This window comes from Mchenga conophoros, linkage group LG10 (genome assembly GCF_057382185.1).
Source record: "Mchenga conophoros isolate Kocher_MC1m ecotype Shallow Benthic linkage group LG10, M_conophoros_male_GT1.1, whole genome shotgun sequence".
Classification (NCBI taxonomy): domain Eukaryota; kingdom Metazoa; phylum Chordata; class Actinopteri; order Cichliformes; family Cichlidae; genus Mchenga; species Mchenga conophoros.
In genome coordinates this window covers 36,077,609-36,091,529 of record NC_140535.1, presented here as the reverse complement: position 1 = coordinate 36,091,529, position 13,921 = coordinate 36,077,609, and the positions used below count along the sequence as shown (strand labels likewise).

At 45.8% G+C, this 13,921-nt stretch overlaps 1 protein-coding gene across 2 annotated transcripts; it reads left to right on the top strand.

Moving 5' to 3' along the window:
* Positions 1 to 4,054: 4,054 nt before the first annotated feature.
* Positions 4,055 to 12,250, top strand: LOC146566406 (hepatitis A virus cellular receptor 2 homolog). Of its 2 annotated transcripts, XM_085290088.1 has the most exons (7): positions 4,062 to 4,429; positions 6,090 to 6,431; positions 6,805 to 6,873; positions 7,173 to 7,234; positions 8,917 to 9,001; positions 10,531 to 10,558; positions 11,466 to 12,250. In XM_085290088.1, exons 1-7 carry the CDS (start codon positions 4,396 to 4,398, stop codon positions 11,608 to 11,610), a joined length of 765 nt encoding a protein of 254 aa, XP_085146214.1. In that variant the 5' UTR covers positions 4,062 to 4,395; the 3' UTR covers positions 11,611 to 12,250. The 2 variants fall into 2 exon arrangements, with proteins under 2 accessions (XP_085146216.1, XP_085146214.1); XM_085290090.1 differs by lacking the exon at positions 6,805 to 6,873 and having other exon boundaries at positions 4,055 to 4,429.
* The last annotated feature ends 1,671 nt before the right edge of the window (positions 12,251 to 13,921 follow it).

Genomic DNA, 13,921 nt, shown 5'->3' with positions numbered 1-13,921 from the left:
TGAGTGAAATCGTTCAGATTTGGCTATTTCAGTCTGTCCTCACACGGCGAGTCGCGTCCTGATCTCTGAAGCTCCCCGCTGGAGCCAATCAGACGAAGCACGTCACGGATGGGCGGAGCTCCTCGTGATGTAAATCTGATGGTCAATTTTCTGCAGCAGCTTGTTGAAGGTGCCTCAGCTCTGAGTTTAGGACATCAGAGCGACGTAAACATGGCTTTCTAAATATGGAAAACATTTCTCGTGTGTGTCTCCTCTGTGACATCGCTGACAGTGGGAGGGGCTATTTTTAATTAAGCTTCAGTGATGTAAGTAAGTAAAATGTATTTATATGGCACATTTCACAGATAGAAATCACAAAGTGCTTCACAATAAGATCAGACATACAAGTTAAATTAATTAAAAGCCCGTTTGTATAAAAATGTCTTCAGCTGCTTTTTAAAGGAGTCAGCAGAGTCTAGACAGAAAAGCCCGATCCCCACGTGTTTTAAACCCGGTACGTGGGACCACCAGTAACCTCTGACCTGAAGACCTGAGTGCTCGGGATGAAGCATGAGGTTTCAGCAGGTCAGAAATGTACTGGGGAGCTTCACCGTGCAGAGCTCTAAAAGTTACAACTAAAATTTTACAATGAACCCTAAAATTTACCCAATGAAGAGAAGCCGAAACCGGAGCAATGTGTGACCTCTTGTTTGTACCAGTTAAAGTCTTGCCGCTGCATTCTGTACAGACTGAAGGCGATCCAGAGCTGATTTGTTGAGACACGTAAAAAGACCGTTACAATAATCCAAACGAGAAGAGATAAAAGCATGAATCATCTCAAGTTCTGCCTTTGACACCAGTCTGAGTTTAGAAATGTTTCTTAGATGATAAAAACAGTTCAACAAGTTGTTTAGAGTGTTTCTCCCGAGACGTCGAACTGTCAAATATATAATATATATTATATATAAAGTTTCTGACTGAAAAAACTGATCTGCTGCTTAATTTCTGAGAGCATGTGATCAGGTGCAATAATCAAAGTTTCTGTTTTATCTGCATTTAACTGGAGGAAACTGTCATTAAACCATTGTTTGATTTCTGACAGACAATTATTGAAACATGACAATTTATCAAACTCAGAAGCTTTGAAAGAACAGTACAACTGAATGTCATCAGCATAGAGATGATAAGAAATATTATTGTAACGTCTGATAATGTGGCCTAGAGGAAGTATATACAGCAAAAAGAGAATCTGACCTAAAACAGATCCTTGAGGTGCCCCAGAAGGCAGAACTGATGTTTCCGACAGCACCTGATTCATACAGACAGTAAAGGATCTCTCAGATAGATGCGACATAAACCATTTTAAACAACACCAGTAATCCCAAACAAGTCCTTCAGCCTATTTATCAGGATGCTGTGATCAACAGAACCAGAACGATGTACTCTCCAGAGTCTGCTGCCATCAGAGTGTCCCCACACGCTTTAAGCAAAGCGGTTTCAGTGGAGTGCAAATGTCCAGAACATTGTTCTTCTCCAAAAAGTTGTTAAGTTGTTCTGCAGCTGTTTTTTCCAAGATCTCTGACACCAACAGTCATTTTGATATTGGCCTGTAACTGTAAAGAGATGGGTCCACATTTGGTTTCTTTAATACTGGTTCAACAAGAGTTTGATTACAATAGCTGGGAACTGAGCCAGTATGAAGAGAAGTATTCATTATTTCCAGAATACAGAGGCCAATAGAGTCAAACACACTAATGAAAAATGATGAAGTACATCGAGGTGGCTTGAAGTCAGTTTCATCTGACCAAGCAGACACTGACGTCCTGTAAGGTGACAGGAGTAACAGAGGAGCAGGTATCAGCAACGTGTCAGTGTGATACTGGGAGGAGGATGGAGAAATATTAGACCTGACAGCAGCGACCTTATTAACAGAATAGTTTAAGAACACTGCTCTTGCTCTTGATGAAGGCGGTCGCACTTTTCTCCTCCTCCTCTCCCTTACCTAGACTCATGTTTTTTGTATTACTTTTCCCTGAACACTCTCTCACAGTCTGTTCTCTAAAACCTAAAAGAGGAATTATGGATTTGATCAACTGGTCTCTGAATGCAATTGACACCCCCTTGTCAACAAGAAGTCTGGGCTCGGGTGAGCCTGAGTGCTGAAGATATCTACCTATTCGGAACCATGGTAACAGGGTTCTGATTGGAGCTGGCTTGGCCCTGACTTATCGAAGAATTAAGGAAGCGGAACCGGCTGTTGAAACCCCCACAAGGCTGCCCGCTGGGATTGAAACGATGGGAGAGGCGTGAGTTTCTCAAAATGGGCTCATTGAGTCAGCACGGAGAAGATCTTGGAGAGGCTTACGGCTGCTGTGAATACTCAGAATAAGATCTCTGACTGCAGACTGGATTACATCTCGGGGAGGCTCACTGCGGTCGTGAGTTCTCAGAAATCGGCTCCTTGAGCACAAGAAATGACAACATCACAGAACGCAAGTATGGTGAAGCTCGCGGCTCTCCAATGGGAGATTGAGAGACCAGTGTTGGACTGTAGAACTGCTTTGAAATTCATATGAGTTGTTCGCACTAAAGTAAAAACCACCATCACTTCATGCGGCTATCCCTTTGGCGCCAGCTGTGGTCTCAAGGCTGGACCCGAACAACAACACCCTGATAACGACTGTGTTTAGACTGCTCTTCCCATTCCATGCAAGGCCACCTGGGTTGGCTGGAAGACTGTTTACTTAGCCTGGCAGGGTGTTTTTAATTGTATCAAACAATACTCTGGGATTTTTCTTTTTTGAAGCTGTTAGATAAGCAAAATATTCAGTTCTGGCATCTTTTATAATCTCGTTAAGTGAGAAAATTGATTCCTTGAGATGTACCGTATGGACCTCAAGCTTGGAAGCCTTAAACAATCCTTTATTTAAGGCTTGGTGTGTTAAATAATCACTTTCAACAGTACAAATGAGTCTGCAAATTTAATTGTTTTAATGGTCGGTTGGAACTCACCTTTTCTTCCGCACTGTGAGTTCTTCTTCTTGTGTTTCTCACTCCTGTTTAATGCTCGTTGCCTCCACCGTGTGGCTGATCGATGAACTGCAGCTGAACAGACTCAGCTGTGCTGTGGGGGAAAACTTCCCCCTCGTAGTCATCCTGCTGTCTGTGAGGCGGAAGTTTAGTAACTTAACCATGAAAGTAGTGACTGCAGCTCAGCTCTGCCTGCTCAGCTGCAGAAACACTGAAAGATGCAAGAAAATACTGTAAATAAACCATAATTACGCATAAAATATTACAAATGTACACAGAATAGATATTAAATGTTCTCTGTAGACAATAAAATAGTTTAATACACAATAAATACTGCAGCTATTAATTAAATACTATAATACATGTTTTGTAATGACTGAAATATCATATTTAATGTTTTTCACATCAGTGGTTCACAAAGCGTGGCCTGCGGCCCCTGGTGAGCTCTGAAGGTTTCATTTCTAGTAAATAGCTGTTTTTGATTAATCTAAGCGAAACGATGCTGCTGGTTTAACTCTGAGGATTCAAAGCTTCAGTCTGGCGTCTACTGTGGCTTCAGTTCTGAGAGCAGACAGAAGCAAACGTCTGAGGTCAGCTTCATCTGAACAGCAGCACCACCTTCATGCTTACGTCAACCTTCAGACGTTTGTTCTATGTGCATAAGACGAGAGGGACGGACACAAAGACTCAGGACTTAAACTGAACTCAAAACTATTTTTGTTTCTTTATTGTTGTTGTCTGTGACCGTTCTCAGCTCAGCTTTCAGGGGTCGCTGTGCTGCGAAACCACCATCTCTGCTCTATAATCTGCTCCTGACTGGTTAATCTGGTTAACGGCCCGGCCTAATAACAGTCCAACGAAGGCAACAAACTGAACCAAAGACTGAGGGAAGGACTATTTATACACCTGAGGTGATCAGGAGGGCGACAGACGGGGGAGGAAGTAAAACTAAGCACAAGACAGAAGAAAGCCAACTACCAAAATAAAACAGGAAATAACTCCAAGAATAAATACTACACAGGCTACGCTGAACAGAGTGCATCAATCATAAACTCAAGTACAACAAGAACCACAGCGCTACAAAACATGAGACCTCCAGAAAAAAACAAACTATAAAACGTAAAGGAAGAAAACATGGAGGACACGAGGGGGTGAGGATGATAACAGAGGGAGCTAAATGTCAACAAAACGCTGAACTGTAAAGGAAATAATCTGGAGTCGAATCCGTGGATTAACTGTTTGAGTAAAGATTGTGTCAGGAGCCCCGCCTCTCTGTTTTTGTGGTTTCAGGATCATTTTTTGCAGCGTGCAGCTGTGATGACTCGCAGGCTGTCAGCAGCTGTTTAAACGTGTTGGCGAGCTCTGACGAGTCACTCGGGCTTCGTCATGAAGGTCGTGCTGCTGCTGGCGCTGCTCACAGGTAACCTGCACCTTTCCACTGTCTCTGATCCTGAGATTTATTTGTCTGGTGTCTTTATTTAACCTTCATCATCACTGAAAACGTAGGATCCACCTCAGCTGTGCTGCTGGTGAAACTTTGCTGTTTTTATCTCTCTGCCTCACATGGTGGATGTGTTTTATAGTTGTGTGAAAACTCGATTCCCCGTCAGCACAGCTGGGTTTCCTGAAGGGTTGGCTAACAACGAGAATGAAAACCTGTTAACCGTCATGTTACCCAGCGATAACAGCTGGTTCACCGTGTGCTTCCTTTTAACCTCAGATGACCCCAAAGGTCTTTTTTTTACTGAAACTGATCTCTGACGTCTCTTCAATGATGGATAATAAGCAGTGATTTTGTCACAACCTCGGGGGGACAGGGTCAGTGGCGGTCTAAACCTCACTGCCGTCCTCTCCAGGGTTACGGTGGATAAACGTCTTCTTCTCTCTGTCACATCTGTAGCTGTGTGAGAATTCATCTAAAGGTCAAAGTCTCTCTGGCGCTGAGCCTGGGTGAGCTGACAGAGAGCAAAGCTGGACGGAGCTTGGATTTCTAAAAAGTGAAGCCAAATGTGTCTTAAACCTGCATTCTTTTAATGACCAGCAGGGGGCCTGGGGCTGATCCCCGACCTGATGAGTGTGAACTCAGTCACTGTTTTCACATTTAATCTAATTTAACGTGTAGTTTGTAGATTTTGGTCACTCCATGTGTCGGAGAGGAGGATTATCCTGGAAATGCTCATTGGCTAAAAACCTGTGACTGACAAGTTGTTTCAGTCTCATCCACCTCCTGCTTCTCATGTCTGGTTTCCATGGTGACGATGGAAATGTTCATGTTGAGGCTTCACAAACATCATCTGGGTTTGTTTTCCATGATTCTCATCCTTATGTGTTGTTTTTGAGTCTTGGAGGTCAAAGACAAAACTAACCTTTAATAACTCCAATAACACACAAAGAGCAGAGTCTGAATACCTAAAGACCGAAGGAACAAAGGGAACATACAGAGAAGAGAAACAAACTGAAGCTTTACATGGAAGCAGCAGGTGATCCGAGAGCAAGGAAACATAAGGGTAACAAGACAGAGTTGAAAGTAATCGAGGACACTAAGATAAAGGAGGCGAAAGGGCGATCGTGGCTCAAGAGTTGGGAGTTCGTCTTGTAATCTTTGGGATGAACCAGTTTGTGTCTGAGCGTGTTGCTGGGTCTGAAACCAGGATGTCGTGCTTGGAGAAGACTCTCCTGAGTTTCTCTGATACACCGGCTACATAGGGGATGATTTTTGAACTAAACTTCTGGTTTTAGAACTGAAGAAGCTTCTCGGATGAGAGTTAAAACGTCTTCAAGCAACTTAAAGAAGTCCAGACGCTTTTCTTTGCAAGCTCCTTTGACCTTCTCTTTTAAACTTTGACATCAAACTGCCAAACAAGCAGAATCTATAAAACTGATCAGGCACTGGTATCGATTAAAACGCCAGTTTAATAATGATAATAATCTATTCTTTATTGATCCCCGTTTCGAAATTACTCTCTCAGACCCAGTTAAACCAGTAAAACCAGTGAAGATGATATGACATTGACCTGATCTGAGCCCTGAGCAGAGTTTGGATCTGATGTAACAAAGCTTTCCTGTGTTTCTGTTTCCAGTCTGTGAATGTGACAGCAGCAGGGTCAAAGGTCACACAGGTCAGGACGTCACTCTGCCCTGTAAATATGACAGGAAATATCACGGCGCTCTGTCAGCGTGCTGGCAGCGAGGAGAAATACCAACCAGAGGCTGCTCCAATCCGCTGATCTCCACAGATGGACTCAGAGTGTCAACCAGAGCTTCCAGCAGGTATGAGCTGCTGGGCCGACTGGAGGACGGAGACGTGTCTCTGACCATCATGAACCTCACAGAGGGAGACGCTGGACGATACGGCTGCAGGGTGGAGATACCCGGCTGGTTCAACGATGAGAAGCATCACTTTGACCTGAGCGTCGCCACAGGTGAGGAATTATTACAACACCAGAACCATCGGACTCTGGTATCATAGCAACTACAGCTTCGTCTCAGTCTACACAGTGAGAAGAGAGTCTTCCTCACACAGTTGTCCTTGTTCAGAAATCAGCACGTCGACCAGGTCTAACCTCGGGGCTGTTTCCTTTTCCTCTTTTCATTTGAGCATCATGAAGTCGTGACTCGAGTCGTGTTTAAATAAAGAAATCTCTGTTTAGCTTTAGTTTCCTGATAATAGCATCACGAGGAAGCTGCAGCTCTCTGAAGACGTGTCCATTTAACTGCTCTCACCTGCTGATCCTCTCATTACAAAGACTCATCTGAAGCAGAGTGTGCTGACGTCATGTCAATGATCTGTTTCAGCGCCACAAACTCCCACATGGACGGCGCCAAACTCAGAGACGCCCACAGAGCCGACGGCAGCCTCTGAAGGTGACCTGTGATTAATCAGCTGATGACAGAAATGAAGTAACACATGATTGTCAGGACCAAACACAGATGACAGGAAAGAGGATCGTTTACATTTCTGTGGAACAAACTTTATTAGTCGTCACATAATTATAGCATCGCTTCCTGATTTTTGTCCAATCAGGCTGAAAGTGACAGGAACTGTTTGGTCTCAGACTCAGTGTGTTTCTGGAATAAAGGATCAGAGGCTAAAATTAATGACATCATGCTGCTGCTGACACAGCTGTCTTAAAATCTTCTGCTTTCGCTTCCTCATGCTGCAGGTCTCATGACCTCCGCAGAAAGCCTCCTGACTTCGCCCTCCACCATGACGAGCAGCAGCAAGGTGAGGAAAGAAAAACACCATGAAAACATGAAGTCGCTGAGAGCGACCGAAGTCAGGGTGTCGGGACTTTCACATCCTTAAAGACAGTTTCACATTAAAAACACTGCAGTCACTGCGATCTATAACCGCTAAACCTAATGGAGTTACGTCCTCCCTTAGCTGTGTCAAACCTGCTGCTGTTACCATCACCCCACATATTTCATACTGAGGATGTGAACAGTGAGAATCATCCTAACAATAATCCTGCACGCTTCCAGCTGTTTGTAGAAGTCTTTCCTCTGAGTGTATGAAATCCCTGCAGGTTCACAGAGTTACATCCAGCAGCAGGATCCATGTGAGCGACCCTCATCGAGTTACATGAATAAACAGCTCCCAGATGTCTGTGGGTCCTTACGTCTCACATTATATCTTAAAAAGCAGTAAATTGTATTCATGTCAGTTTGTGTGTTAAATGTTTCTGATCACGTTATTTGGATTGTCTGCACCTCACACTGCTGCTAACGCGGCCTCGTGTGATTGGACAGTCCAAACCAGAACCTGAGATAAAAAAGTATTTCTTGGTTCTTTATATATAAAATTAATTATTTTTTCACACACACTGTATTTGTAAAAATTAGAGCAACTTAAAGATAACTGACAAGCTGATAAAAACTATTTATACAGCCTCAAATCACAACAACAGTCGCCTCAAGGCGCTTTAATCGTACAGTAGACCCTACCATAATAGATACAGAGAAAAACCCAACAATCATATGACCCCCTATGAGCAAGCACTTTGGCGACAGTGGGAAGGAAAAACTCCCTTTTAACAGGAAGAAACCTCCAGCAGAACCAGGCTCAGGGAGGGGCGGGGCCATCCCCGGCAGCCTACACCTATTGCAGCATAACTAAGGGAGGATTCAGGGTCACCTGGTCCAGCCCTAACTATATGCTTTAGCAAAAAGGAAAGTTTGAAGCCTAATCTTGAAAGTAGAGATAGTGTCTGTCTCCTGAATCCAAACTGGAAGCTGGTTCCACAGAAGAGGGGCCTGAAAACTGAAGGCTCTGCCTCCCATTCTACTTTTAAATACTCTAGGAACAACAAGTAGGCCTGCAGAGCGAGAGCCAAGTGCTCTAATAGGGTGATATGGTACTACAAGGTCTCTAATAGGGTGATATGGTCCTAATATGCAATGATTAGAATTGCAACAAGAACAAGAGGAAACAAAAGCAGTTTAGACAACAAGAGAGTGAGACCAGAAAACCACAAACAAGACCACTGACCACCTGATAATCAGAGAAGCAGCAGGGCTATTTATACACCACAGATACTGAATAACACGACACAGGTGGAGTCACACCTTTTACCACACCTGTCCAGGGGCAGCAGGTGGACATGAGCTTGTAGTGATTTTGTGCTCAGTCTCTGAGGGGTAAGGAGGCTAAATGGGAAATACACTGAACTTTGTGTGGATCAATACGAGTTCATTGTGTTGTTGAGCTTTTTAAAGCCATCGCACTGACTTCACTGTGGCAGCCAGATGCATGCTGGGAAAGAAGGCACCAAATATAAAAGTGTTATCTGAATAAATGCTGTGAGACCAAAGAGTAGTCAGTCAAACAGACGAACTCTCTGCTGATTGCATTACAGAAGGTGAAGCTTCCCTGTGACAGAGTCATGTGGTGTTTTTCTGGGTTTACAGGGCGAGGACGGCGGTCAGCTGATGGTGGTGGTCGTCTGCGTCCTGCTGGGGCTGGTGTCTCTGCTCGCCATCGTAGGACTCCTGGGTGAGTTTAGTCAAACTGTCCTCACAGTGACAAGGTCAAGTTTGTCTATACACATTTCCAGACAGCTCATGCTGCACAAAGTGCCCAACAATGATGCCATTAAAACAGAAACAATGTAAAACAATAAACATAAAGGGACAATAAGAGAATAAAACAAAACCTAAGACTACTGAATAAGACCAAATGGTCATAGTGTGTTAAAGAACAGAGTATAAAAATGTGTCTTTAGAAGTGATTTAAATATTTAGGCGGAAACTACTCCAAAGTCTGGGACCTGCCAGAGAGAAGGCTCTATCGCCACGAGATTTGAGTTTAGTCCGAGGGACGGACTAATTCATCCTGAGCTGGACCTCCTGCTTTTTCTGGAGCATGAAAGGAGCTCAGACAGGTATGAAGGGGCTCGGCTAAAAGTTTGATCCTGTAGGAAACTGGAAGCCAGAGCAGAGAAGCACAAAGTAACGGAGGACAAAGAGGAAGTTCCCCGTCCATGATCTGGTGTTTTTAGCTGAGCCAGACAGGAAACATGGAGGTCATGTGACGCAGCGCGGTTTAATAAACAGGGACGCATCCTGGTCAGGTCCTCTCAGATCAGCTGATTGTTTTTATTTTTGTACAATAATCGTTGGATATTTAATGGAGCCTTGCAAAAGGACAAGAGGATGAGGAGTGGACAGGTGTTGCACACCTGTGATGGCGTGGAGATGTCTCGGAGACAAGAGAGTGCGCTGAAACCAGACTGTTTAACACAAACATGGAGCTCCAGTGAGAGGGAAGCTTAGAGACACCACAGCGCCCCCTGCAGGAGGCGAGACCGCTGAGATGGTGCGGAGGCCGAGCTGAAGGTGTGAACATTTCAACAGTTTGTTCCCGAGCTTCACCTCTGCAGACACACCCGAGGAGCTCCGCCTTCTCCTGAGAACCAGATGTTCGGGTCTGTGTCGCCGCAGAGCGAGCGCGTGGGCTGGATCGCTCATCATTACTGAGAATCGTGCGGTAGACCCTCATGCTGACGTCAGCGCCCCCGCTCTGTAGCAGCAGCTCTGATGGAAACGCTGAGCTGCATTAGCGAACACGTCCGTGTGACGTGACTCATCATTTCTGCAGTGAATCATGTTAAAGTCCAGATGAAGGTGCGTGTCAGGGCCTCCTCTGGTCCTCCCACGGGGCCGAAGCATCTGCTGCATGCATGAAGCTAGCTGCAGTCTGCTGCTGTGCGCGTATGTAAGACAGGAAACAACGTTAAAATAAAGAAACTGAACGACGTTCTGAGCTCATTCAGCTCTTCGTGAGCTGTGATCTGGACCCAACATGGCGTCTGCAGCGTTGACCTCGCCGCCCTCACAGAGCGACGGTGTCTGGATGTTTCAGGCGAGGTCATCGATCATCAGGAGCGCGTCTCAGTGTGTTGGTCTTTGTGTTTCTCGCGTCGGGCTCGGTCGCTCGGCTTGGTGCTGATTTGTGTGCTTTGTTCTTTTTATGTCACAAACGTCTCGTCATTAACATGTTTCTGCTGTTTTGTGTCTCTGCAGTGAGAAGACTGAAGCTCCTCCACACAGTGTGAGTGCACGATCCTTATCTTTGTGTTTCTGAGTAACTAACGTGTCTCCGCACCTCGACCATCGCGGGCGCTGCTGAGAAGTCGTGACTCATCATCTCTCAGCCTTCATCGCGTGTTCAGACTGAAACTGAGAGGTGAGACAACCACAGAGTTCAAACCAGCCAACGGCGGCTCGCTCGACCTTTAAGGCCCATCAGAGTGGAATCATTTAGAGCTGACGCCCGTGTCAGAGCCTCATGTTCACCCACAGCAGCACCACACCCTCCACCCCTCCGCTACTAGAAACACCGTCCATAAAAGCCCTGAACACAGTCCGCCATTATGGCGTCCAAACTCAAGAACAAGCGCGACACTACCAAAGCTCTGCCGTTTACAGGGACGGGTTGTCTCGATCTTTGGTTTGTGATTCAGCGACTGTGAGCCGAGTCCATCAGAGCTGCTCCAGCACGAGTGGGTGTGGTTGATCCACAGCCTCAGTGTTTCCAGCTCCATCACTGCTGCACTGGAGCCTCAGAGCACGGGGAGGAAGGTCCTTCATCATCATCATTAACACGACTGCTCGTTAATGCTTCATTTGAACTGCAGCATAATCAGAGTCACGAACAGGAAGTGACCTTTCACACTGCTTTGAGTCAAGTCTGAGGCTTTTACTTTGGAAAATCTGAGTCATGATGAGGATGGAAGCAGGAAACAGATTCAATCAGCAGCTTAGAGTTTTAGATGTGTGGATAAAATTAAATCATATTTTTTAATATTTGGTTTATAATAAAATGTGACAGAAGCAGCAAATCGTTTTATTTTGGAGCTTCTCTGCAGGATGTTATAATCTCCTGCAGTCAGAGTAATCTCATTAATGTTTCTATAGCCAAAGGTCAGCTGACTAACACTCTCGCTCTCATGTCTCAGTCCTCGGCAGCATCGGCATATCAGCGACTCGGTGCGGTTCAACCCCACGTCGTCGACTCTGCAGCTGCACGCTCAGCCCGCCGCCGTGGACAACATCTACCAGATGGATGGTGGTGAGGGAGGCGTATACGAGAATTGCCCCTGAGCTCTGAGGCTCCACCCACTCATCCGCAGAGTCTGGAGGCAGGACGATGACGAGCTCTGTCGCGGACAGACGAGACAACAGCTTTGCCCTGAGAAGCCTCCAGTATTTTAGGAAGATAGCCTTGCTCTCACGCTTTGCTTTGAAAGCGTCCAATCAGAGAGCTACAGCTGTGGTCCCAGGTGACTAACCCCGCCTTCAGGCTGAAGGTTTGCAGACAGCAGGTGCTAACATGTAAATAAAGATGTAAAGAGCTTTTATTGTGAAAGGTTTGGTGAGGTTTCCTGGCTTTTCAGATTTAATTTAATAAAATGTTTGGAGGACTTTTAAAGGTTGGTTTGAACTCTTCTTCTGTTCCTTGAAACACGTTTACCTCTGACTGGTAACCTGGGCGCTCAGTTCTTCTTCTGCACGCTGCTTCCACCTGCTGGCCGGACAGATGACCTGCAGCTACACAGACTCAGCTGTGCTGTGAGCTCAGGCTGTTTGATGGACTGACTTTGATTAAAAAAAGACTGTAATATCTCTAATCACAGCCATGGGGGCGGAGTTACGCGTGAGAACCCCACACCTGTACTAGGGTAAAGATGCAATTTTGTAAGATCGCTATGACGACAGTAATAAACGTTATTTGTTCCTTTGATCCAGCTCAGATGTGACGTCTTTGTTTCTGAAAGGGGAAAAAAAGTTGACATGTCAGAAAAAAGCACACAAGCTTTATTTCATCCATGATGGCGTTACACCAACATCACCATCATGGCGGCGCCCTCCCCCTGTCTCTCCTGTAAAGACTCTCTGCTCCAGCAGCAGCACCACCTTCATGCCCAGCAGCTCACTCAGGAAGTTCATCTCCAGCTCTCCTGCTCCACCCGCTCAGGCTGAAGACACCACAGCACCCCCTGCAGGAGGAGAACGGCTCTGTACTGCTGGATTTTTTCCTCCACCACCTCAGTGATCAGCTATCTTCACAGATGGAGCCTCCTCCTCAGATCACTGATTCTCTGATTAAGAGAGAAGACCCTGTGAAAGAACTACAACTCCCATCAGGCCACAGGCTCAAAGCTACACCCCGGCTGGAGGACTCTGTGCTGCAGGTGCAGGTGTGTTTTGTGCGTGTCATGGTCCGGGGGTGTGCTAGTGCGTCTCCCTCTGAGCCGGCATCTCCACCGCTGGGAGGGGCCTCTGTGTTCTGCTGATTGCTCGCACCTGTGGGTGATTAAGCCGGGGACTCATAAGGCCAGCGTACGCAACCTCTCTTCGGCAGATTCTCAGCTAACCCTTCCACGCATCAAGTTGCTGGACGCAAATCTCTGCCGAAGAGCTCCCATCTGGACGCTGGACCACCTGCCAGTCCCACGGGTTGTTCACCCCGTTCACCTGCCTGCCTCAACGCCAGGAATTTCGGACCACTAACCCAGACCACTCACCCCCCCACGCCACTACAGACCACCTGCGCTAACTCACAGCTTGCCCATATTCCTCCCGAACCCTACCTGAACGTCTATATTCAGTGACTCTGACCCTTTCCCCGGACCCAGGTTGACTCTCCCTCCAGCCCAATCCTCGGAGCAGCTGTTTTCCACTGACGAATGACCAGATTGCTCACTTAGCTCAGGCTGCATAAAGCTCTATGGTTTAGTTGTTGTATTTAGCATTTGTGAAACTCACATTCCAGTTGTGAACACTTGTGGTGAAAATAAAAGTTGTCACTGAAACTACTTGCGTGCTGTTCGGCACCCAGCAATTGACCGTGCGTACCTGATGTGGTACCAATGGCTCTCTTCTCCTCTGGTTGGCTCAGCACGCCCTCCTGACTGTGACACGTGGCGGTCGTGTAAGGATGAAGCTTGTTTATCTGTTTGGAGCTCAGGCTCAGCACCCTCACCTGCACTGCTGTTTACATCAATAACGAACTTCTGCTTAGTTAGAAAAATTAAGCAGACTAAACTTGAGTTGCTTAAATTAGAAGAACTAAGTAACCTGGAAATTAAGCTTTTCAGTGGTGGAAGGTAACTAAGTACATTTACTCTTTATACTTTACTAGGTTATAGTAGGGCTGTTCATATAACCATATATATCGGATGACGATATAAAAACATCTATCGTTTCATTTTACGCTATCGTTTGTTTCGTGGTGTCGTAAAATAAACTGTTTACGATAATATGTTTTTCATGGTTCTGATGGTCGCTGTAGTGGCTATGTTCATTTATTAAAGTTCTCTCTTTCTCTTATATTTAATATAACCACACTACGGACGGACAAGCGCCTGTTTTTATGCGTTGTCGTTAGCAACAACGATGGTAAGACCATCGC

Bases quoted from the DNA above. Each gene is read 5' to 3' on its own strand.
- LOC146566406 (XM_085290088.1), top strand. From the start codon at position 4,396: ATGAAGGTCGTGCTGCTGCTGGCGCTGCTCACAG. The intron at 6,874-7,172 runs GTGACCTGTGAT...CTCATGCTGCAG, and splicing joins GCCGACGGCAGCCTCTGAAG to GTCTCATGACCTCCGCAGAA. The intron at 7,235-8,916 runs GTGAGGAAAGAA...CTGGGTTTACAG, and splicing joins CCATGACGAGCAGCAGCAAG to GGCGAGGACGGCGGTCAGCT.